General features: G+C 42.6%; 1 protein-coding gene across 1 annotated transcript in view; it reads left to right on the forward strand.

The window, feature by feature from the left end:
- EXOC4 (exocyst complex component 4) overlaps positions 1-25007 on the forward strand; it is a 750526-nt gene that overhangs the window by 658023 nt on the left and 67496 nt on the right. The window contains exon 15 of the mRNA XM_060633916.3: positions 21420-21561. Within this exon, the coding sequence (XP_060489899.1) occupies positions 21420-21561 (142 nt within the window). The remainder of the gene's footprint in view (positions 1-21419; positions 21562-25007) is intronic.

The raw sequence follows: 25007 nt of genomic DNA on the forward strand, positions 1-25007 counted from the left end.
CAAATCAGTTCAGGGGTTTCTGTTTTGTATTTAACACAGTTATCTAGGAAATATGAAGATTATGGAGAAAACAAAGGGGCAGTCAACTTAAAGGGATGAATGTTAAGAATGTTAGTTTAGGGGCGCCTGGGTGGCTCAGTCGGTTAAGCATCCAACTTCAGCTCAGGTCATGATCTCACGGTTCATGGGTTCGAGTGCCACATCGGGCTCTGTGCTGACAGCTCGGAGCCTGAAGCCTGCTTCACATTCTGTGTCTCCCTCTCTCTCTACCCCTCCCCACTTGTGCTCTCTCTCTCAAAAATAAACATAAAAAAAGAGAGAGAGAGAGAATGTTAGTTTAGAAATAGCAATATAGGGGCACCTGGGTGGTTCAGGTCATTGAGCATCTGACTCTTGACCTCAGCTTGGAATTCTCTCTCTCCCTTTCTCTCTGCCCCTCCCCATCTTGTGCATGCACACACACACACACTCTCTCTCTCTCTCTCTCTCTCAAAATAAATAAACTTAAAAAAAAGAGAAAGAAATAGCAATATATATTTTAGGAGGTTTTTTATTATGTATGTAATATATCTTTTTAATTAAAATCTGCAAGGCTAATATGAGGTAGTATATGAGAAGGAACTTCATATTCTTAGGAAAGCAGGCAGTATATAAATCTTAGAGAAGAAAATAAATCCAAAGTCCTCTTTAAAAAATGAGCAGAAAGGGGCGCCTGGGTGGCTCAGTCGGTTAAGCGTCCGACTTCGGCTCAGGTCACGATCTCGCGGTCTGGGAGTTCGAGCCCCACGTCGGGCTCTGTGCTGACTGCTCAGAGTCTGGAGCCTGTTTTGGATTCTGTGTCTCCCTCTCTCTGACCCTCCCCCATTCATGCTCTGTCTCTCTCTGTCTCAAAAATAAATACACGTTAAAAAAAATTTTTAAATAAATAAATAAATAAATAAATAAATAAATAAATAATCAGCAGAAGAACCAGTCATGGAACTCAGACCTCTGGCTCCTCATGTAGTTCTTTGTCAATAACCAATCTCCTAAGGGGCGCCTGGATGGCTCAGTCAGTTAAGTAACCAATCTCCTTGATACAAACTTTTTATTATTTTTTTAATGTTTGTTTATTTATTTTGAGAGAGCACACATGCAAGTGCACATGTGACCGAGGGAGGGGCAGAGAGAGAGGTGAGAGAATCTCAGGAAGGCCCACCCCTGTCAGCTTAGAGGCCAGTGCAGGATTCTGTCTTACTACCATGAGGTCATGACCTGAGCCAAAACCAAGGGTGGATGCTTAACCAACTGAGCCACCCAGGTGCCCATAAACTTTTTATGTTAAAAAAGAAAGCCAAACCATAACAGACTCTTAAAACCTGAGAATAAACTGAGGGTTGATGGGGGGTGGGAGGGAGGGGAGGGTGGGTGATGGGCATTGAAGAGGGCACCTGTTGGGATGAGCACTGGGTGTTGTATGGAAACCAATTTGACAATAAATTTCATATTAAAAAAAAAAAAAGAAAGGCAGCTAAGTAGAAGAAACAGCTATATTTTTCTCTCAGGCTTTTACTTAGTTTTGTTGTATGAGTCTATGCTTCACTGGTTCAAAATTGCCAACCACAGGGTGCACAACCACCACCAGAAGGTTCCAAGGGCCTTCCCCAGACCCATCTTTTTAAAGAAACGTCTGCTGGTTGAAGAACTCACAGAGAGGCTGGTTAAAGGCTGGAAAGAGAACCTCAGCCCTAACTGCGTAGTCTTTCGCGAACTATAGCAGTTTTAAACCCAAGGAAATGAAATATGATTACGTGTGTCAGAGGCCCAGGCCTGACTTTCTAATTCTGCAGGGATAGATAAGGTTCAGAGGGCCTTGGTGAATGGACCTAATCACCAAGCTTAATGTGCAAGACTGGACTAGTAAGAGACTGATTTCTCTTTATTGTTAAAGAAGACTAACAAGGTTTGAGAGTTGTTGATTTTCTTAAATATTCCCAGCTTATATCTGGCCTCTTACATAAATCGGGTCTATCTATCTATATACCTACCTATCTATCAAATCTTATGGGAGACTGTTTTGCCTCTTTTTTCTTTAATTTTTATAGGGAAGTATGGAAGGAGAGGCGAATTTTCTTAAAGCAGGATGTGTGTGGAAACTAATTGAAAAGAAGCTTCTTTTAAAAGGAGTTACTGCCTCCTTAAAAGTGCTGATTTCCATGTGAAATTTATGCCTTCTTGCAGAGGCAGAGAGGAGTACCCCAGGCAGTTCTAAGGAGTCAATTCATTACTGGTTAGTGTAGACACACCATGAAGGACATTAATTCACAAAATGAAAAACTACTAGAGTGTTTAGCTGCCTCTTTATCACCAGTGGCAGTCTGCAGTCTCTTCATCATTGGTGTTTACTGAGCTGATGGGAGGAGGTAATCAGGCCTGCTTATCACAGCTCGTCTCAGATGAGTTTACATCCCTTTCTGAGCTTTGTTGGGCATCCCTCCTCTCATCACTGAAACGAGCAGTCCAGGGGTACCAAAGAAGTTACTCCATCCATTTTTTATTTACTTCCCTTCCTCTTTCCTGTTGAGTCCCCAGCAGAAGCCCTCTAGCACTATACATCTGTAACTCACACTGTAGTCACCCTTTGGTTAATCCCCACAGCCATGGTCCAGACTTCTCTAAATAAGTAAATAGTGTATAGAATAAATAATAATAAAGCTAGCATCTTTATTCCCATTTTACGGATGGAAAAAAACTGGAGCGTGGAAAGTATGAACTAGGCTGAGCCAGTGACAGAGCCGAGACCTTGATCTGGGAGCCACATTACTCTTCATTAAACTGAAAAGAAATTTTACTCTGCTTCTCTAGCTTTTTCCTTCTTACATTCTGCACTTTACATTCTTTCAGCACCCCTCATTGTAGTCTTGGTACTATTGATGATTTCTACTTTCTCACGTGACAGTTTTTACCAGCTGTTCACGTGAAGTGCTTTATTTGTTTCTCTCCAAAAATCTGTTTTGGCAATTCTTGGGCATGCTTCCTATTTTCTCTATTAGAAAGTCCTTTACTCCTCTTCCTCATCACTGAGGTTGCTTCCTTATCTGATAAAAACAGATACAACACTTTAACAAACTTTGAGATACCAGACTTGCCTCATTCAATTCAAAGCATGTTTGAAAGCTCACTGTGGTAGGATGTGCAGAAGGAGCATTATTTACACGTCTTTGTGTTTAAGTAAAGCAACTCAGGTTAGCATAAAGATTTCCACAGTCTGCATTATTAGGGGAATTTTGGGGTAATTTTCTGTGTTATGGATTCTTTGAGTAGCAGAGGATGAGCGAGTGCTGAAAGTGGCACTAGAAAAGGCAATTTGGCTTCTCTCTCTTTTTGCCTTTGTCCTCTGACTGTCCTGTTTTATTCTTCAGCTTGGCCAGCTGGTTCTGTCTCCGCCCCTCTTCTCCAGTAGGCATCTCCTACTGAGGAGACAAAAAGACACATGGTCAATCAGCTGGAGAGCCATAGTGGTAATAGGCACAGATAGGAATTCATAAATCATGTGTTCCATTGAATTTATCCAGTAGAAATTAAACTAGATCAGTGAAGTGCTATCTCTTGGGGCCGTCAGAGAAGATACTCATTCGGTAAATATTTGTGGATCAACTTGGCTTCGCAAATAACACAGTACCCGCTATGTGCTAGGCCTCAGGGACATGAGTAAATAAGACCCAGCTTCTGCCTGCAGGGGATTTATAGGTCATGGAAAAGATAGGAATGAAAGTAATGACACCATAGTGTGATTGGGCAACCATGGAGTAAACACAACACGCAATGGGAATAAAGGAAGCATATTTTTAAAGGAGAATATAAGTATCAGAGAAGGCTTTCTGGAGAAGGGGGCAGCTGATCTGGGTCTTAAAGGGTTAATAGTAATTCACCAGGCAAAGACAGGATAGAAGGGTATTTTATGGAGGAGAAACCAAAAAGAGGAAGGGGAGGGAAGGAGAAAAGGTTATGAAGTGAAAGAAAATAGAGTGAGTTCAAGGTCATTCATGTGTTCAGTGGGGCTGGAACGTAAGGTTCACTGTAGGGGAGCAGCAAGCAATAGCTGGAGATGTGAGCAAGGACCAGTTGAGATGTTATTTGAAAGGTAACGCCCAGCTGTTGAAAGATTTTAGACATAAGAGAAACATGATCAAATGGTGATTTGAAGGGATTCCTTCAGCAAGACTATGTAGGGGGATAGATTGGAGAGGAATGATTCTTGAGATGAAGAGATTAGTTAGAAACCTGCTACGTTAACATGGGTGATGAATGCCGGAAGACTGCACCAAGGTGGAGGCATTGGGGATGGATTCAGAGTTATTAAGGAAGAATGATCAGCAGACATTCATTGCTAATTTAACATCGGAAGGACAGGATACAGGCATCAAAGGCCTTTCCAGGTTGCTCGTCTATGCAACTGGTGGACTGTGACTGTGCCAGGCCCTGTGCTGGGATAAGGAATTAGCTCTGCCAATAGAGCCATATGCTGAAGTGACACTCATTTAAATGAAACAGTACCTGCACATCACAGACGTGTGGTACAGCTCAAACATAAATACAAGCAAATAAACTATCCAAGTGAATTCGTTGAACTAGAACGTTATCGTAAAAAAAATTCTCCTTAGGATATACACTCAACTGACTGATTCCTAGAAATTTCTTTCATTATAGAGACATTTCTATTCATGGTAGTTGGTCTCTAATACATAAATCTAACTTTAGATATTAGTCTAGAAGTAGCAAAATGGACTCATTCAAATGTCATCGACTTTGTACCCTGCATTTGTCCCGTGTTGGGAGATAGAGTGAAACTGGAATTCTGTTTGTGGATCAGCATATGGAACTATAAACATGCTATATAATTACAAGATAAATAACCAACTAGGATTCAGAGGTAATACCCACACTGGGCAGTAGGCTTCTGAATGCCCCTGAAGTAACTCAACCTATTGGTAGTTCTTATGAATGGTTTCGTGAAGAAAGAGGATGATGCACTATATAAAATTAAAATATGGGATCCTGTGCAGATTTCATTGAGAATTGACTCTACTACTGACTTTGCAGTTACTTATCAACATCTTTGTTGTATATGCAATGCTTTCACCTAAAATAATGGCCAAGTATAAAATGGACCATTTGTAGCACGACAGGAAATTCAAGCTATGTAGACATTCCTCTGTGTTTGTTGTGAGTTCTGTAGAAGCAGTTGATATTGTTATGAAAGTATGCTACTGACCACTCAGTGAAATACAGGGTGTGAATGGTGCTTTCTTGTTATGACGATGAAACTGACATGGTAGCAGCAGTGATGAGAGGTTTCAGGTCGTTTCCTGAAGTCTAATTGAGCTAAAATAGGATGAGAAGTTCTTGAATTGTCTTTTGAATGATTTTTCTTCCCAAGAGGGAAAAAATGTGGAGACTCAATATTCTGTGCTTAATTCTGACCAAAAGGAGGAATCAGTGGCAAAGTGAAAGTTGTATTAGTCTTTGGAGAATGTTACCGTATCATATTGGAGTTCACACAGCAAAGTAAACACCAGGCATGGCTAGATGTATCATTTTCAGAAAGTTAAATTTTCAGACATTTAGAAAAATATTGCTGTGATTCCATGATTAGAACCTCTGAAAGAGAATATAGTTCATGTTTGTGGGAGATGATACAAAATAAAATTTGCACCATAGAAGGCTAAGTAATTTCAGCAAGAAATAATATCATACTTGTTCTATGATAGTGTGTATTTTTTAACAGCCACACATTCTCTCTCTCTCTCTCTCTCTCTCTCTCTCTCTCTCTCTCATTTAATCCTCATAATACTCCCATGAAGTAAGTACCATGATTATCTCTATTTTTGCATCCTGGGAAACTGAGGCACAGAGAGGTAAAACAACTTACCCAAGGACACAGAGCTATTAAGCAGTCAGTGGTGGAGCCAGAATTGGAACTTACCCAGTTTGTTTCCAGTCTAGACTTTTAATCTCCACACTGCTGCCTAGCATCTATCGAGCTCTTTGAGGAGCCCACATGGAAGGATACAAGAATGAAAGAAGAATGAGTACATAGTAAGCACAGAAAATATAAGCCTTAGGTAAAGTGTCAGGGTGGCCAATACCCAGAACCACTGGATGGTCATCAGAGATGCCGAAGACAATAAAATTTAGCTGTGTTTAGGCACAGAAAGAACAGGAAATGGATGGGTCCAGAATTGCTTAGGTGGTGAAGGTAGTGTTAATAAGAAGGCAGAGTCACTCTACTTCTTCTCTTTTGTTTAAAAAGGGAACTGGTTTTCAAATGAAAAGATAGAAGACGAGTCATAGTAAGAAACAAGTGTGAGGAAAGCATCAGATGACTTGTGGCTTTTTTTAAGTACAATTCAAATGATTATCTTGGGTTATTCAGGAAATTTGCAAGAAAATGTAGACCATGTAACAAGACGACTTAACACTGGACTATAGCAGATATTCCTGTTCTCAGAACAGTGAAATCTGAAGAAATTCTAGAAGCTGCAGACTAAAGTTTTGCCATAATCCCAAGAACCAACATGATTGGTAGCACCTAGAAAGAAATGTGGGGAGAGACAGGAGCCACCGTGGGTTCACTAGAAGAAAAAAAATGTCCTCACTGCCCAAGGGCCACGGGAAGAGACTGAACAGGATGTATAGTGGAGGAAATGGGCGCACTATGCGTATATCCATAAAATTAGTAGGCAGAGACCAAGTTTTACCATAATCCCAGTGTGGATATTTCATTTCCAAATGAATACGAATATATTTTCAGTTTAGATCTTGTGTCTCAAATCAAGATTTACCAATATCATTTTATTGTTCCTCTGAAAATAAAATTCTACTTAGTCCAGCAGAGAAATTGATGAGTACCTACTCTTTAAAAATGAATTTTCTGATGGATGAGCCTAAGAACAAAGAGATCAAAAGCTTTTAGCGATCAACACGTGGTTCCTTCTAAATTTCGTGACTGTCGAAGGGCCAGTGATCCAAAATGTGGAGCGTGGAAGTTGTCACACGCTTAGTGTGCTCTAACAAACATGGGGTTGTTTTGGAAGATAAATTCAGTATTAAGCTAAAGCTTTTTATGTAATTGTTGATAAACAGCTCCAAATCGAAGCTAGCTCCTAACCTCCCTAAGAAGCCAGCTTTGTGGTGATCTCCATCTTTCACCTGGGATTTCATTAGAAAATAATAGAGAAGCCCACGGTACGCTTTTCTGAAAAATTAGACTGGTCATTGGTTCCGTGAAACATTTTCCAAAGGAAAGGTTGAGTCTCCTTTGCAAGGGAGTCTTGGCATGTGCTCTTCAAGACGAGAGCAATTCATAATCTGTTCGGTACTCAGTAAACACATTCTTTTTAAAGACACTAGAATTCATGTAGCTAAGATAAGAAAGAGAAAGCTGGTCACTTGTTTTCAAGTCAGTATTTATATAGACTTTCGTGCCATTCATTCTCAGTGTTTAGGAGTTTTCCATAATTTAAACGTTTGACTTTTATCCCCGCTTTGGCCGGTATCTGAAGGCTGGAGTGTAGTGGGAAGTGGTTTGCTCGTGACCAAATCCTCCTCTTCAAGGGCAGTGGTTTGCAAATGGCTCTCTTAGCAGATTTTTACTGCCAGATCTTAAAGGTAACAAGTAAAAGTGCAGCTGTTGTGATTGAGGTGGCTGGGACACAAAACCGGGAAAATGGGGATCGGGAGGCCAGCAGCCCCGCTGAGCACATTCAGGACATCGTCGCCTTAGAGGTCACAAGCGTCCGTGAAAGGGGAGCCCAGGGATTCCTAGTGACTCTTCATCCCACTCTGTACTGCTCCAGATGTGCTCAGATCTGAGGTGCCCTAGCTCAGGAGGATCTCGGGAGTAGAAGGTTCGATTTATTCATCTAGACCCAGGACAACGGAAGCCACTTATAGGTATTTCAAGCAAGAGGGAATTTAATAGAAGGAATGAGATGTTTTTAAAATTGCTCAAAAACCTTAGAAAACAGTGGGAAGGAAGCAAAGACAAGGAAAATAGCTGCCGGCTTGCAGGAAATGAGGAAATACAGGAGATGTGCCAGGAGGTGTCACCAACTGCCGCGAGGAAGCAGCTGTCACCAGAGCTCTCCTGGAGCATCTGCAGTCCTCTTATTCGCCATCTGCCTGGGCATCTTTCCTCCACTGCAAGGGGAGGATCGTGCCTTCCCTCTCTCTGTGCCTTCCACAGCTTCGGGGAGTGCCTCTTGCTGGTGGGATCTAAACCCAAAACCCTGCCGGCACAGAGTTGGAAAACACGGCTCCTGAGCTTCCAGGGAAGGGTGGGGGATGATGCCAAGCTGACAACAGACAAGGGCACAGGTGTATTATCTCCTCTCACTTTCTACAATGGATGGAATCTAGGGTAATATCAAGGCAAACATATTCCCAAGAAAAAACGAAGTAGCAAGTCTCCTATGGTAGTAAATTAAAACACACACACACACACACACACACACACACACACACACACACACGGGCATCTGGGTGGCTCAGTTGGTTGAGCTTTCAACTCGGTTTCGGCTCAGGTCAGGATCTCCCAGTTTGTGAGTTCAAACCCCATGTCAGCCTCTGTGCTAACAGTGCAGAGCCTGCTTGGGATTCTGTCTCCTCTCTCGGCCCCTCCCCTGCTCCCTCTCTGTCTCTCTCGAAAATAAATAAACCTTTAAAAACACACACATCTTTTCAAAATAAGCCCAGTTCAGCTGTTTGAAGCTTTCATAGAAGACCTGACTTGTCAGTGTCTTTACGTACATATTGAAATAATTTATAATACTCTTATTGTGAAAATACCAATTTTGATCATTTCAGACCCAAATGTTATGGCTATATATAGATTCATGATCACTCCTCCCATCGCCGTGTCCCATGCACACACACCCGGGTGCGTCTTTTCTCCTGTCTCTCCTCATAGCACCTTTGGCCGGGTGAAAACCATCTGTGACCGTGAAGTAAACGCTGATTCAGAATACAAATTTGACCTTACAAAGCCCTGTTTGAGTAAGGCAGACCTGCCCTCCCAAAAACACAATTTCCAGGCTTTGTTGAATACCCTTTTGAATTCCTAAGATAACACCTAAGTTCGCTTTGCTAAAGAACCAAGCGCTACAGACATCCTTTCCTTGAAAAGAAAGATCCCCATCATTCCTCCCTCAAAGGAATGTGAGAAACACGACTGTATCTCCTCATCTCCTCCCAAGCTGCTTCTGAGTCTCATTCCTTGCTTTCCCGCCAAGCTCCACTTCCTCATGTCTGCCTGAAATGCTGCCTCTTTTATTGAATTGACAACTCTGGAGAAAGTCAGTCTCCTCACTTAGTAGATTAAAAGGTAAAATTTAAACCTGCCACTTTTAGTCCCTCTTTCTTTCTGCTGTTTGCCTCCGCTGCTTTGAACATTGCCAGAATTCTGTAGTGTTCTCTTACTTTTGTCATTCCTCATTTTAAGGTCAGAATGTCATGAGTTTACACCTGTAAATGTCTTACTACAGCGTTTTCTTTCTGTCCATTAGCTGCGTGAACAACTAAGCCCACAGCTCTCCGGTGTCTTGCAAGGTGTTTGGATGAGGAAGGAAATGAGTCTCGGGGTTTCAGTCTCCAGGGTTCCCACCAAGAGGTCCGACAACAATAACTGAGATTTAGTAAGCACTTACTGTGTGCCCTGCATTGTCCTAAATGCTCTACGTGCGTTACATACGCCGAGTCCTTATGATGACTCCCAGAGGCGGAAACTGTCACCGCTCCAGTTCAAGGTCTTCACGATTTTGCCCAAGGTTATTCACTTAGTAAGTGGTTGAGTCAGAATTTAGCCACTACTTGCTGAGCGTAAACTTGTTCATTGCAAGAGAAATGTCATAGGTAGAAAAATGGGTTCGTAGTTAATATGAGAACACTCAGGTCCTTTTACTTAGAGAAAGAAAGTTACTTTGATTTTGAGTGAGGTAATACATATCCCCAGATTACATAGTTGCCAGATAGGTAAATGATTGCTGCTCTATGTAGCTTACCCTTAACTGGCCATAAAACAGAGTATAGAGGTTCCCGGAACCCCGGGACTGACCCGGAAGTCAGTCACACGTCTGACTTCGGTTCTGGTCATGACGTCATGCTTCGTGAGTTCAAGCCCCACATCGGGCTCTCTGCTGTCAGCACTGAGCCTGCTGGGGATTCTCTCTCTGTCCCTTCCCTACTCTCTCTCTCTCTCTCTCTCTCTCTCTCAAGAATAAATAAAAAATACATGAAAAAACAGATTATGAACCTTTTGATATTTAGGAAAGCTGATTCTGGAAGCATCTATATGAACTGTTAATTATCCTAGGGATTATATGGCAAGGCCAGAATGCATGTGAGAACAGTATTCATGTGTTACTAATGTAGAAAGACGGAAATAGGGCTGCATATTATTAACCTTCACAAGGCATTCGTCAGTAGGTGTGTGGCACCAGCTCATCCCTTTAGCCCGCAGAGGGAACGTCTGACACAAGAGAGAGCACAAGGGGGGGACTTGGTTAACTGTCATCTTGACTGCGGACTGGAGAAGTGGCCACACTTGTCCTCACTGAGGAGAAATTCTCTCAGCAGGTTTCACACCGGCAGATCCGGCACCATGTGTTAGCAAGTGCGTCCTCCCTGTATTTGTTACTTGCAGCCTCAGAGGGAGCCGTCACCAACTCCACATCTGGTCTCCGTGACTGTCTGTGTGCTCGGTGGCAGGGACAACTCTGTCTTCCGGATATGTCAGTTGCCTGTGTGTTGTCCTCACAGCAACAGGATCAGAGTGACCAGCGCATCTACGATTCTACCTGCTCTGTTCTACACTAACAGTAGTTCGTGAGGGCTTTGCCGTTCGCTGTGTAAAGCTACTCTGATTGTTCCAAAGCTGACCGAAAGCGACGGACGAAGGAGAAGGAACCTGGGTTGTTGTCATTTATTCAGTCAGTACATCATTGTTTGAATAAGTAACAGTAGTCATTGTGATGGTAAAAGCAATTGCCATATATTAAGCGCTTGTGTGTCAAATACTATTCTAAGCCTTTGCAGATTTTCTCATTTAAAAAAATTTTTTTAATGCTTATTTTATTTTTGAGAGAGAGAGAGAGAGCACGAGCAGGGGAGGGGCGGAGAGAGAGGGAGACACAGAATCCAAAGCAGGCTCAAGGCTCTGAGCTGTCAGCACAGAGTCTGATGCGGGGCTCGAACTCACAAACCGTGAGATCATGACCTGAGCCGAAGTCAGATGCTTAACCAACTGAGCCACCCAGGCGCCCCTATATTTTCTCATCTAATCATCAGACTCCTGTGAGGTGAGTACCTGACCCTCCTTTTACCGGGATACAGAGATAAAAGCGAAGTTGTATCTGCTGTAGGTCAAGAAGATAATGATTACTTTTCAACTCCAGTCCAAATGTATGGATGATGTAGCTGCCTGAATAGGAAAGTCCTGAAGAAAAGGCCCCTGGGAGAAGTCCAGTGCAAGAGAGAGCCAGTGCAGGATGTTCCCTTTAACCCCTTCATCTCTGTCTTCATCTGTGGCCCCTGCTTACCAGTGTCGTCTCAGGCAGCGTGCTTGCTTTCTGTGTGGTTTGGTTTCACTATCTGTAGATGGACCTCATGTTTCTGATTTACGCTGTGAACAAGCCATCTCCAAAGGCTCTTTGGAAGATTTACAAATGCTAAAGCCGGAAGGATCCCATTGAGACATGACTAAATGTTATCTCTTTGCCACATAATATTTTGGCCTCTGAAATTCTCTTGAAACTTACATCTGGGTTGCTTATTCACGTAAAATATCTGCCTAAGTATTTGTTAACACCTCAAGATGCTTTTTGATGCAGGGTTTTACAAAATACAAAAGGCTCACAAAGTCCACGGAAATCTAATAGAGTCCCACAATAGTGCCTTTCAGCAGCAAGGACGGGAGCTGTTCATTAGCTTTTCCTCCATTTCTCTTTCATATCCGGCAGGAGCTGAATTGGCCACACCACACGCCTTTTGAGTCGATGATTAGGTTTTTACCAGGCCTCAGGGAGGATTATTTGGAATAAAGGAAAAATCAATCTTCATGTTTCCCCCCCCCAGGACCGAAGGGGACTAAGGTCTGTACTGTCATTCACAAGGCGTAAAAACCAGTGTGTCTGTGCTGGTTTGCCTTGTATGGAAGGAGGAGTCTCCAGCTAACGGCCTTGGATGACCTGGGGCTTGCTCAGGCCTGTTACGTCAAGCGCCGTTTTGTGAGTAGCAGAAGATGTGATCTTCCCTCTACAGAACTGCAGTGTGTGGCTTAAACCTGTTGGCTCAGAATCGGCCTCTTATCCTGTGGTAGCCTAAGAGAACAACTGTCCTTTTTTTTTAATCTTGGTTCTCATTTTTGTTTTGCCCTTTGCAATGAGCCCTACACGAATCGCCCTTGTTTTCCCTCCATAGGTCAATATTTGGACTAATTCTTCAGTTTCGCTCCTGGCCTTTCTTACCCTGAAACGGAATAACGTTCCAAGCTAATAAGCTTTAACGTTAGGTTGAAAGGCATTGTGGAGATTCAGTGAAAAGAAAAAGATATGAAATTCTTTGATTTGTCCTTAACGTGAAGATTCCATTCAACAGGCATTGTTGCCCAGTTTAAGGAAGAGCCATGGTCTGTGAGAGATGCCAGGAGAAGGAAGTTACTGCTTCTGTTCTCACAGACCTCACAAGCTACCAGGGACTCTCTCTCTCTAGGCAAATACAGCGTGAGGTGAGCAGTGCTGAAGGCCAGAAGAAGAAGGAGGAGGCATCGTGTTACTGGAGTTCAAAGCATGGTCCCTAACTTTGTGGCAGGTGCTGTGCGAGGGGCCACATTCTGCATTTGGTCATCACAACAACTCTCTGAGGAGACACATGAGGAAAGTGAGGCTGACAGTGGTTAAGAACTGTTGTTCTAAGGGTAATAAAAAGTGAGAGGATAAATTCTGTCCCTCTGGGAAGCAGGACAAAAGAGTATGGTTTCATAGAGATGAAAATTACTCTTAAGCAGCATCCTTAAAACTGAGCTCTTGGGGCGCCTGGGTGGCGCAGTCGGTTAAGCGTCCGACTTCAGCCAGGTCACGATCTCGCGGTCCGTGAGTTCGAGCCCCGCGTCGGGCTCTGGGCTGATGGCTCAGAGCCTGGAGCCTGTTTCCGATTCTGTGTCTCCCTCTCTCTCTGCCCCTCCCCCATTCATGCTCTGTCTCTCTCTGTCCCAAAAATAAATAAAAAAAAAAAAAAAAAAAAAAAAAACTGAGCTCTTCACTGGGTGTTGTATGGAAACTAATTTGACAATAAATTTCATATAATAAAAAAAAAGAAAGCAAAAAAAACCGAGCTCTTTATGAAAGTTTGCTCTTGGGGCTTTGTTTTATTTTATTTTTGCTTTATAATAACACATTCTTACATAAATGTTACTGAATATCTGTGTCGTTAGGCTGGGTGATAAGTAGGACAAGCATGCCTTTTCTTCCCCAAAGCATTACTGCCTCCAGTTAGGGTAATATAAGACATTTCAGAGGGGAAAGAGAGGGGTGACAGAGGGATGTTCCAAAGAACATGAAGTTATGTTGTCCATAAGTCTATGACTAACAGGAGAAAAGGTGTAACACATCATCATTTAAATAACAGTAGCACAGAACGGAAAGTAGGTCTTCGCCTCCTGTTCCCACTTGAAACATTTTTTTTTTTAACCGTCAACATTCTCAATTAGGTGATTAGACCCTAGAAAAGCAAATATAAATAGGACACAATCACTTTGTGCCCTAGTTCCTCCATTCTTGATCTTTTTTCCCTTCCTGGTAATGCATTCCTTCCATTTTTTTTCCCACCCCAACTTGAGGGGGGGAAAATTGCTTCCATTTGTCCTTCTTCCCCTGTAAGAGTAGACAAAAGAGAGCTTCCTTCTGGAAGCAGCAGTGAAAAGGGTTGGCATTCGTGCCGCATAGCTATTAGCTGTAAAAGAATTCATTACGTCTCACAGAGTAGGCTGTATTTTCAGAGTTGGTTATACACATGGATGCATGTACATGGTCTAATCTGAATAACGTATACATCACTATCCCTTGCCGTTGGAATTCTATAGGCCAAGGAACAATCCGAGTCAACATTTTGGTTTTTAAAATCAACTGACTTTATTTGTTCACACCCAAATCTTCTAGGGAAATCTAGACCGAAAAGAACTACTTATTATTTAAAAAGAACCATTGCTCTTGAAATAGGAAGCAAAATGAAGAGAACCTACCAAACATGATTCTTGGATAAGGCCTGTTCTTGTACAAAAATGTAGCAAAAGAACTTCAAACTAGGTTCTGGATTGTTCAGTGGGTGGCAAGGAGTGACAAAATAAATTATTTGATCACGGTGGCAAAAGCCAGGACTGGCAAAGAATAGCGAGGGGTTAAAAATGCGTTTCAGGAAAAAGAACGAATGATGAAAAAGAGTCACCATGAAACGTTAGTTTGGAGTAATTGGCAGATAAAGAAAGGACATCGCTGTCCTGAGAAGGTTCACATTAGGCGCGAATGAGACAGTAGATCCTTCAGTTCGTGAAGATCACCTATGCTTCCAGAAGCCAGTAGGTTTCACAAACACCTAAGTGACGTACTTAAGAAACACTTATCAAGTGGCTACTGTGTACAAAACATGGGGGTAGGGAGACGGTTAGCTTGTATAGGCTTGCAAATAATTCAAGGGAATGAATAAAAAGTAAGGATAGTGGCACAGAAAAATCGAGAAGACTGAGGACAGAGCTAGCTCCCATTGTCATTGACGGTCCAGCTTGGAACCACAACGTCATAGTGTCTGACGCCTTTAAATCCTACCCCAGGGTCAGGCTCCACAGTAGCACATCCCTCAGGCATTTAAGGAGAGGGGAGAGTTAGGTGGAGGGTCTCCTGTCACAGCCCCCTTTGACTCCGTGAGCCTCATCAGTCCTTAATGTCACAGCCCTAATCAGCCGTCCTATTTTTTTATTTTTTAAAAATGTCAGCCAGGTAACAGCATCAAAGGATCTCAAAATTATTTACAGAACCTAATAACCCATTGCTGTGGGAGTGAGGAAGACGCTATTACCACAGTTTTCTAAACAGGGAAACTGAAGATTAGAAATTAAGTAAATTTATTCTGGGTTCAAGCAGACGTCATTCTGTGGTGTCTGTCATTTTGCCATGCAAATAGCAAGGGGAGTCAGAAATAACGATTGTACCAAAATTTGATCTTCTAAAATGTTTTCCAGCCCTTAGATCTCATGGGATCATTCTTCATTGTCTTTTAACCATCTTCTGAAAAGCTGGAATTCACAGAGTTAACCTTTCTTTTCCTGCCATGATAACCATCTTTCCCTTTTCAATTTATCACTTTCGCGACAGCTGATACCGGTCTAAGCTAATATTGTGGCAATTTTAGATAATATTGCAGATGCACAAGGACATCCTCACATGAATCAATTAAAGAAGTCACAGTAAGTTGCCATTGAAAGTGGAGCAGCTGCATCCTTGAAAACAGATGCTCTTCTGGGTCTGAATGAGTCCAATTTTGACTAATTTTAAGACTTAAACACATTTCAGTCTGGTTAATATTAGGATGTGGAACCACTTGAGACATCCTAATGTCCTAGGCTGATTGCCCCTCCATGACAGCATGTTGGCTTTCCTTGAAAGATGCTGGTTATTTGATATGCCGGGGACTTTAAGTCGGTCAAAAAGAGAGGACCCCCAAGTCTTGGCTGCCACAAGGTGGAAATTAAAGTGACTTCTAACGGCAACACAATTTATAAGGAGAGTGCTTGGGCGGTAGGAATTGACCAGAAAGCCTTTAGCCTGTGCTTCTGCAAGATTCCTGAATAGCCCAGCACACCAGTTATAATGAGCTATTTCCATATCCCCACTCAGCCCCCAAAATATACTCAAGAAACTAAGGAAGAAGTTACAATTGTAAGTGGCAAGCTCCGCCTTCTCTTTCCTGATTTTTATCAGTCTGTTATTATGTGAATTCTTTGTCCTGTCACGTTGGTCAATTAAATCACTTGTTCTGTTTAATTAAAAAAGCATTGATTTAGCTCCTGCCATGCCTCCAGCAGATATAGATAGATATAGATATATAGATAATCTCTGCCCTGAAGGAGTTAATGATCTGCTAGGGGGACATACTGATAAACAGATAATGCCAGTGGAATATGATAACTACTGTAATAGAATTATGTGGAAAGAAAACCCCCAGAGGAGCCAGCGACCCTGCCTGGAGAGTCAGGAAACACTTCCTGAGCCAGAAAGCACGAATAGTTTAGAAAGGGGATTAAGAGCCATGGAAGGTATAGAATCCTGAAAACAGCAAGATATGTTTTGGGAACTTGCTTTCAAAAGATGTCAGATTAAAGGGGCAGGATGGGAAGGAAGGGAGATAAATTGGCGAGGAAGGAGAAAATGGTGAAAGATGGAGAAAAACTAAAGTGTTGGACAGAAACCAAAAACCATGGAAAGCCTGGTTGTTTAAGGAGCTTGGACTTCAACGTATCAGCAATGGGAAACACTGATGTTATTTTTACAAGAAGGTGACAAAGTCTAATTTGTGTTTTAGATAAATAACTCTACTTCTCTAACTCATATTTAGTGAGCTAAATATGGAGGGTTGAATTAAGGTAGAGGCCAGGCATGAGGCCTACTATTGTGGTAGTTCATGGAAGAGGTGAGGGCTAAACCAAGAAAATCACAGCAGATCCAGAAAAGATAAAAGATATTAAGAGACAGGGGTGCCTGGGTGGCTCGGTCAGTTAAGCATCCAACTTTGGCTCGGGTCACGATCTCATGGCTCACGAGTTCGAGCCCCACATCAGGGTCTGTGCTGACAGCTCAGAGCCTGGAGCCTGCTTCGGATTCTGTGTCTCCCTCCCTCTCTCTCTGCCCCTCCCCTGCTCATGCTCTATCTCTCTCTGTCTCTCGAAAATAAACATTAAAAAAAAATTTTTTTTTAAGCTGTTAAGAGACAGGAAATGGAATTTGCAGAAATTAGCCTTTGCCGAGGAGAGTGAGGGAAAGGAGAGGCTCAAAAATCACTCTCAGGTTTGCAGCTGAGATTCCTAGATCGCCACACCCCCGATGGAAAGGGAATTCAGGGGCGCCTGGGTGGCGCAGTCGGTTAAGCGTCCGACTTCAGCCAGGTCACGATCTCGCGGTCCGTGAGTTCGAGCCCCGCGTCGGGCTCTGGGCTGATGGCTCGGAGCCTGGAGCCTGTTTCCGATTCTGTGTCTCCCTCTCTCTCCGACCCTCCCCCGTTCATGCTCTGTCTCTCTCTGTCCCAAAAATAAATAAAAAAAAAAAAAAAAAAAAAAAGAAAGGGAATTCAGGGTAAAGAGTAGATGCCAAAGATAGATAATGAGCTTAGTTTTGGACACATTGCGTTTGAGATGCCTGTGGGATGTACACAGGTAAAGCTAGCCTGCACACATTTGATCACATGAAGTTTAGGAGTCACCAGTCCCTAGGTAATAGCAAAAACTATGAAAATGGGTGAGCTCACTCAGAGAGAACATACAGAATGACAAGTAAGGGAAATGAATGGAGAAAAAAGGCCTGGGAACACCAGCACTCGCGGGTGGGCTACAGGGAGAAGATCCAGGGAAGGAGACAATGAAAACAATGTCAGAGACGTAAAAGTACACCCAGGGGTGTAGGGTGCCATCTAAGCCAAAAGAGAACAGAAATTTAAGAAAAATTGAACGTAGCAGAGAACGTTTCTGAAATTAGGACTGAAAAGCATCCATTGGATTTGGCAATTAGGATATCATCCGAATAACGATGTAATAATGTGGTGAAGGCAGAAGGATTATGACACATGGAAAAGTTAATAGAAGGGGCAAGACCACAGAGAAAGCACGTGTTGGCGATTCCTTTGAAGTCTTAATGAGAATCTGAGGTCCTTAAGAGAGGGGTGAGGAGAGAATAGGAAGGACAAAGCAGCAGCACAAATTTGGGAAGGCTGCCGAGAACAGGAAAGAGCCAAACCAAGCACTGGCAGAGGAAGGACAAGGGGCATGGAAGGTGTTCTTGAGATGAAGATCCAGAAATTTTTTTGCGGCAACGACCCGTACTTTTGTTTCCCCATCAAAAGATGGGTTGCAGAATTGGTCCAGGATTAGATCAAGCTGCCACTGAAGAATCTGTTTGAAGGTCGCTGGGCAAATGGTGACACATGACCTCCTCTGGCTACAAGCAAGGCTCGGAATGCAAGCATTTAGGTTTCTGGAGTCTCTTGCAGAGTGAGCAGGGGAGAATTGGAAATATGTGTCGGTTCACCTAACCAAGCAGTGTCTGCCCTAGAGAGCAAGTGTCAGCATCCTCATATAGACCAATCAGTTGAGTACAGAAAGCCACGGTTACATTGCCACAATTAGTTAGCTAGGAGTGTCAAAGATGCCTGCTTTTATACAATGGTTGTAAGAGGAATGGAATATGACGAATGATCTGATGCGACCCCTCCCTAGTATTAGCAAAACAGCTCAAAGTGTATATTTTAATTAAATGAGCAAGTACTAACATTTTTAAAGTCTAGTATATGTGGGCTTTGCTGATACGAAGAACAATCCCCAAGATCTGTAACCACATAGCCTCTAAAAGGATGGGTCCATTTGTGTGTGTCCAGTAGCCTTCTATCTCGACTGTATCCCAAGCCAATTCTGTCAGCACTGCTTATTTGTAGATTTCCACTGGACATTTAAGAGAGAGTTCCTTATTTTGTGTTGTATTTGTTTGCCGTGCTCAGCAGTTTTTGGCTCAGTCTATTCCTTCCTGTTAAGAAAACTTCGCAAATTTCAGTGAGCCCTCAGGAATTCAGAGGCCAGCTTTTCAGTAGAACTCTGGGCTGTGATTTTTCATTCTCCTTTACTAAAATGTTATGTTTTTGTTGTAGATTACAGTCAAGTGAAATGTACAATGCGCTGCTTTTTTAAACTCCTTTTTACCTCACTCATTCCAAGTTTTATCTGGACTGTTTCTTTTCCATTAACTTACTCTACTTGGATTCTTTTTTTAATTTAACTTCCTTGGTGGAATTTGTCTAGAATGCCTTTGATGGAGTTTAGGAGATCGGTATAACTCTGGACCTGAAGCCGGGTGTCTGATTTCTTCGGGGTCTGATTTCTGCACCTTATCGTTGGCACTTAAAGAGTTCTCAAACCACAGTAACTGACCGTCATTCGGCAGTGGAGTCCAGGGACTCAAAAGCCCTAACGTGCTTTGAAGTATTAGAAAAGTGTTACTCATAGTCACTTTCATCCAGCCTGCCAAATGAACACATTATGAAGGCAGTGATCTCACCTGGCAATCGTACAGCATGAGCAGTGTTAACCTGAGAGAGGCGGCACCATGCCACGTGTCCATTCCTACAGATCGAGGTGGTGAGCATCTTGAACGATGCCAAGGCTGGCAGTAATGTGAAGACTATTTCACTGCATTTCCTTCTTCCTTACAGATCAGATCCCTTTGCCTGAATTTGTTTGTTTGTTTTTTTGTTTAATCTTTGCCATGATAATTTATTAAAGTCTGGTTCTCCAGAGGAGATCTTGGCCTTATGAAGCTGGACTGTCTCTCTGGGTCCTTCTCTGGGCTTAGCAAAGTCCAGAAACAGATGCAGCTGTGAAAGGCTGTGACTGCAGACACCGCTGTAGTCAGATGTGACTCTCTACCCTGTGAGGCAAACCCCTCCTGAGTTAGTCAGTGATGCTTTGCCAAATCTTACGTGCCCTAGATCCCAGGAGCCTTTCTTCCAAAAGATACTGCGTCCTCTGACAGAGAGAAGAATTTTGAGATGGAAAAGCAAAAAATACCGGTAACGGAATTTCAAGATGGGATTACCTTTTAAGTACCTTGTTGCTATAATTAAGCTTAAGACTCTTAACCTGGACAAGTCACATGCCAATGAATAATGATAATTGCTTATTATTTGTATAATTTTAAGGGAGATTGACATGCTGTTCTTCTATGTGTCTTACCTACAATGGCCCATTTAACGCCTCCCCAAAACCCCATGTCACAAGTACTATTCTCTCCATGTGACAGCGAGAAACTGAGGCAGACATAATTTAAGAATTTAGCTCTCAGTCACATAGTAAGTAAGTGGTGGAGACAGGATTCAAAGCCAGTCTTGGAAACTCTAGAGAACTAAGAACTCCTCAATGAAATTGCCAAGTTAATTGCTGGTGGTCTTTGAGAAACTGTGGGTAACGGGATATGCAGCAGAAGTCTAGACACAAATGTGGTTTGCACTTTTGCTGTTAAATTTTGTCAATTACTTGATAGGGAAACAGAAGGTAGCTTTCTCAAATTTTCCACAAAGACCTTTTGGGGCTTTTAACTGATTATAAGCTCTGTACAAGTTTAAGTAGAATACAGCGTGCTCTGCCTAACCACCCCCCCAAGATTTCGGGCTTACATGCAAGCAGCATAGCATCCAGAACAGGGGGGCTGATCATTCTCTCTAGAAAGGTCAGACCTACTGTAGTATTTACTATACATTTCAAGGGACGGAATGTGTTTGTTAGCAAATTATGAGAATTATAAAATAATTCAATCTGGTTATTTGAGGAATACCTGAAAAACTGGGGACAGTTAGCCTGGGAAGGGGAAGACTTCAGGGAAGCCAAAAGAGGGGATATCTTCAATACTTGAAGTACCAACATATAGGGCAATGATTGCAAAGTTGGTAGGATCAGAGCCAGTGATTAGAATTGAATGGCAACAGGGGCGCCTGGGTGGCTCAGCTGGTTAAGCATCGACTCTTGGTTTCAGCTCACGTCATGATCTCAGCATCGTGACTTCAAGCCCCACGTCAGGCTCTGCACTGACGGCTGACAGCACAGAGCCTGCTTGGGATTCTCTGTCTCTCCCACTCTCTCTTTCACTCGCTTGTGTACACATGTGTGCATGTGTGTGCTCTCTCTCTCTCTCAAAATAAACAAACTTAAAAAAAAGAAATTAACGGCAACAGATAACGGCTAGATATCGATGGTCAAATCCTTCAGAGATGAAGTAGGCTGCCTTAAAAGGTATCGAATTTTCTTTCGTAAACATTTGAGTGAGTAATACAACCAGAAGCGCAACAGCCACTTGAAGATGTACAAGGGACACAAGCAGAGACCACATGGTTGGGCCAGATGACGATTAAGGTCACTTCCAGCTCTGAGTTTCTGTTCTATAATTCTGTGAGTTGATTGCAGACGATCGGTGCTGAATCGAGTACAGAGGTAGGCTGTCATGTCTTGGACGTCTCATGCTGCCAACACTGACGTTAGCCAAATTGGTCAAAACACGATGAACAACAAAATAGTACGTCGCTTCAAACAAATCTGTGGGCACCTCGTGCAGTGACTGGTGTTTTCTCCCCACTTCTTTCAGTGCTGTCTCCTGCTCAAGAGAGCCACGTGAACATGGATCTTCCCCCAGTGTCGGAGCAGATCATGCAGACTCTGAGCGAACTTGCCAAATCTTTCCAGGATATGGCTGACCGCTGCTTGCTGGTCCTACACCTGGAAGTCAGGTACGACACAGCCAAGCCCGGGGCTTTGCTCTTTGAATGCACAGTGGGTCATAAATCGCTTGCTGCTTTCTGGGGAGTGTCACCACAACTTTTGATTCTGAGTTTTGATGCTGACTTTTTTTTTTTTTTTTTTACACTGAACGTGATTTTTAGTGTTAATCAGTCACGGTAAAAGTTTTTCAGCATGTGCTGTATCGTCAGTGTGGTGATTCAGTGTTTGCATGGCTTGTGACATCAGCATGATGTGGATTTGAATGTCCCTACCAGCTAACTGGTCCATCTTAAGTCAGTTAATGACCTTTACTGGTCCTGTTTTCTCATCTTAAAAATACAACAATAATTCCTCACTTAGAGACTTTATAAATGAAATAATAAATAATAAGTACAATGCCGGCCACAAAATAAGGGCTCAAGTGTGGTAACTCTGCGATTATGGTAACTTTATTGTCACTGATATTTTTACTGACATACTCTGCTAATCAGTAAGGAAGTATATGGATGCAAGAACCATGGGCCCTTCCTACAAGAACTTAAAGCCCAGGAGGAGATTATGTTAGATAATAACTGAGGAGAAAAGTTTCAAACATCTTTGAATATGGCATCCCATATTCTTGGACTCTTTCCTTCCCCTGCAGTGTAGAACATTCTTAGGTTTGCTGGCCTCTCTTATCACAACTATGGAAATGGTAGAAAGAAAAGACTGGGAAGTTTTCAATCGTTTGCTCATTTGGTAAACATTTACCGAGTGCCCTCTTTGTGCCGGGCAGTGTTCTAGAAATTGGGATACGGCAATGAAAAAAACACTCAAGGTTCCTGCTCTCATGGAGCTACATTATAATGGGGGAATATGGCCAATGAGTGAACAAAAAAGATAATTTCCAAAAAGTGCAACAAACAAAATAAAATAGCATAATGGAATCAAGCAATGCTAGCCAACAAAAATGTAAAGTGAGCTATATGTTCAAACCACATAGATAATTAAAATTTTCTATAGTCACATTTGAAATAGTAGAGAGAGACATAAATTATAATCTATTTTATCTAAACCAGTGTATCACAAATATTATCATTTCAGCATGTAACTAACCTGAAAATTATTGATGAGCTATTTTGCCTTTTTGTGTACTAAGCCTTTTAAATTTGCATATTTTACACTTACAGCACCTTGACATTGAGACTGGTCACATTTCAAGGGCTTGATAGCCACACGTGGCTAGTGCTGTCATACTGGACAGTGCAGAGAGTAGCTGGGTTTGACTACAAAGGGGGATTGGCTTTTTTGGTTTTTTGTTTTTTAATAGTGTGGTCAGAGAAAATTGACAGGATAACAAGAAGGAGCCATCTGTACAAAGCCCCAGGAGAAAAGAATTTCAGACAGAGAGGGCAACACTCCAAGGTCCTGAGAAAATCGAGGTTGGCAGTGCTGAGGAATGGAGAGGGGTCCAGTATAACCATAGCCCTATGACCAAGGAGGTGGGAGGAGTGGAAGGGATACATAAAGAGGCGGGCTGGAGCCTGACCATGTGTGGTCACCAAGCCTGGCACATTATAGCGACCCTCAGACCAAGTGAATCATTCAGATTTTATTTTAAGTGCATTAAGAAGTCATAGAAGGGTTTTAGACAAGGGACAGAACTTCATTCATTCATTCACTCTTTCATCCATTTACCTTTTTTAAAGTTTTTATTTATTTATTTTGAGAGAGACAGCAACAGTATGAGCAGGGAAGAGGCAGAGAGAGAGGCAGAGACAGAATCCCAAGCAGGCTCTGGGCTGCCAGCTGTGGAGCCCAACGTGGGACTCGAACTCACAAACCATGAGATCATGGCCTGAGCCAAAACCGAGAATCAGACTCTTAACCGACTGAGCCACCAAGGCGCCCTCCCCCCGCATTTACGTTTTTAAAAGAGCACCTTAACTGTTGTTTGGAAAAGGGATGATAGGAAGAAATATGAATGGAAGCATAGCGACCATTGAGAGCAGTTACGAGCACCAGAGTAACAGGTGGAGGTGTGCCAAGGGTTGGTTTGAGATATATCCCAAAGGTAGAGCCGATGAAGTGTGTTGATCAACTGGATTGGGCGCAGGAGCTGGGGGCAGTGAAAGAGGGGACTCAAGGAAAACCACCAGCTTTGGGGTGAGAGCAATTATGTGGATGCCAGGGCCATTAACTAACTGAGGTGAGAAAGTCTGAAGGGAGGAGAAAGGTTGAGAGAGGGGTGGAAGCCAAGACTTCCGTCTTGGAAACGTTCAGTTTGAGATGCTTCCTAGACCTCTAGGTAGCAATGTCAGATAGTTGGATAGAGACTTTTGGGACTTCAGGATCAGAAAACTCAAGATCGGAAACTATATACATTACATCAGAAAGGGTAATACATTTTCTTCTATATTACCATGAGACATTATTAAAGTTTATGGAGTATTTTGCTTTCTCGTTTGGAGTCTTTACCAGATTAAGTTTTTAAAAATGTAAATAGACTCCCTCTCTCTGTCCCTCCCTCGCTCATGCTCTGTCTCTCTCACTCTCAAAAATGAATAAATGTTTTTTTAAAAAAAAGAGGGGGGCGCCTGGGTGGCTCAGTTGGTTGGGCGTCCGATTTCAGCTCAGGTCATGATCTCGCAGTCCATGAGTTCGAGCCCTGCATCGGGCCCTGTGCTGACAGCTCGCAGCCTGGAGCCTGCTTCAGATTCTGTGACTCCCTCTCTCTGTCCCTCCCTCGCTCATGCTCTGTCTCTCTCACTCTCAAATATGAATAAATGTTAAAAAAAAAATGTAAATAGGATTTTGGTTCACATGTTTGGAGTCCAGTTAGAACTTGGATACCTTTAGGGTGCTGGGTGGCTCAGTTGGTTAAGCGTCCAACTTCGACTCAGGTCACGATCTCACGGTTCGTGGGTTCGAGCCCTGCATCAGGCTCTGTGCTGACAGCTCGGAGCCTGGAGCCTGCTTCGGATTCTGTGTCTCCCTCTCTCTCTGCTCTTCCCCCACATCTCCCTCTTTCTCTGCTCCTCCTCCACTCACGCTCTGTCTGTCTCTCTCTCTCGCAAAAATAAATAAACAGTAAAAAAAAAGAAGAACTTGGATATCTTCAGGTGTGCTCAGGCAAAGCCAAATTGATAATGTATTGTGGATGTCATTTCTTTTGTATGCCTCGTGCTTTTTTCATTCTTCATTATCTTGTCCAGTGAGTTACTTCTTAATTGCTTATGAGCACCTTGTGAGTGGAGTAAGAGAAGAAGCATTGCAGATTTGAAATGTTTTACCCAACATTATTTCCGATTTTGTTTCTCACATGCAGCTGTCCAGAAAGAAAGGCTCTTGCTCTGTGTTTTCTGACTTGTTTTACGATAGTTTGTAGATTTGTTTTCTATTTATTTACAGGCTGACAGTGAAATAAATCGGGTGGTTTCTAAGAATAGATAAATGCAGTAGACAAAACAAAAAC

Source organism: Panthera onca, chromosome A2 (genome assembly GCF_046562875.1).
Source record: "Panthera onca isolate mPanOnc1 chromosome A2, mPanOnc1 haplotype 2, whole genome shotgun sequence".
NCBI classification, from domain to species: Eukaryota; Metazoa; Chordata; class Mammalia; order Carnivora; family Felidae; genus Panthera; species Panthera onca.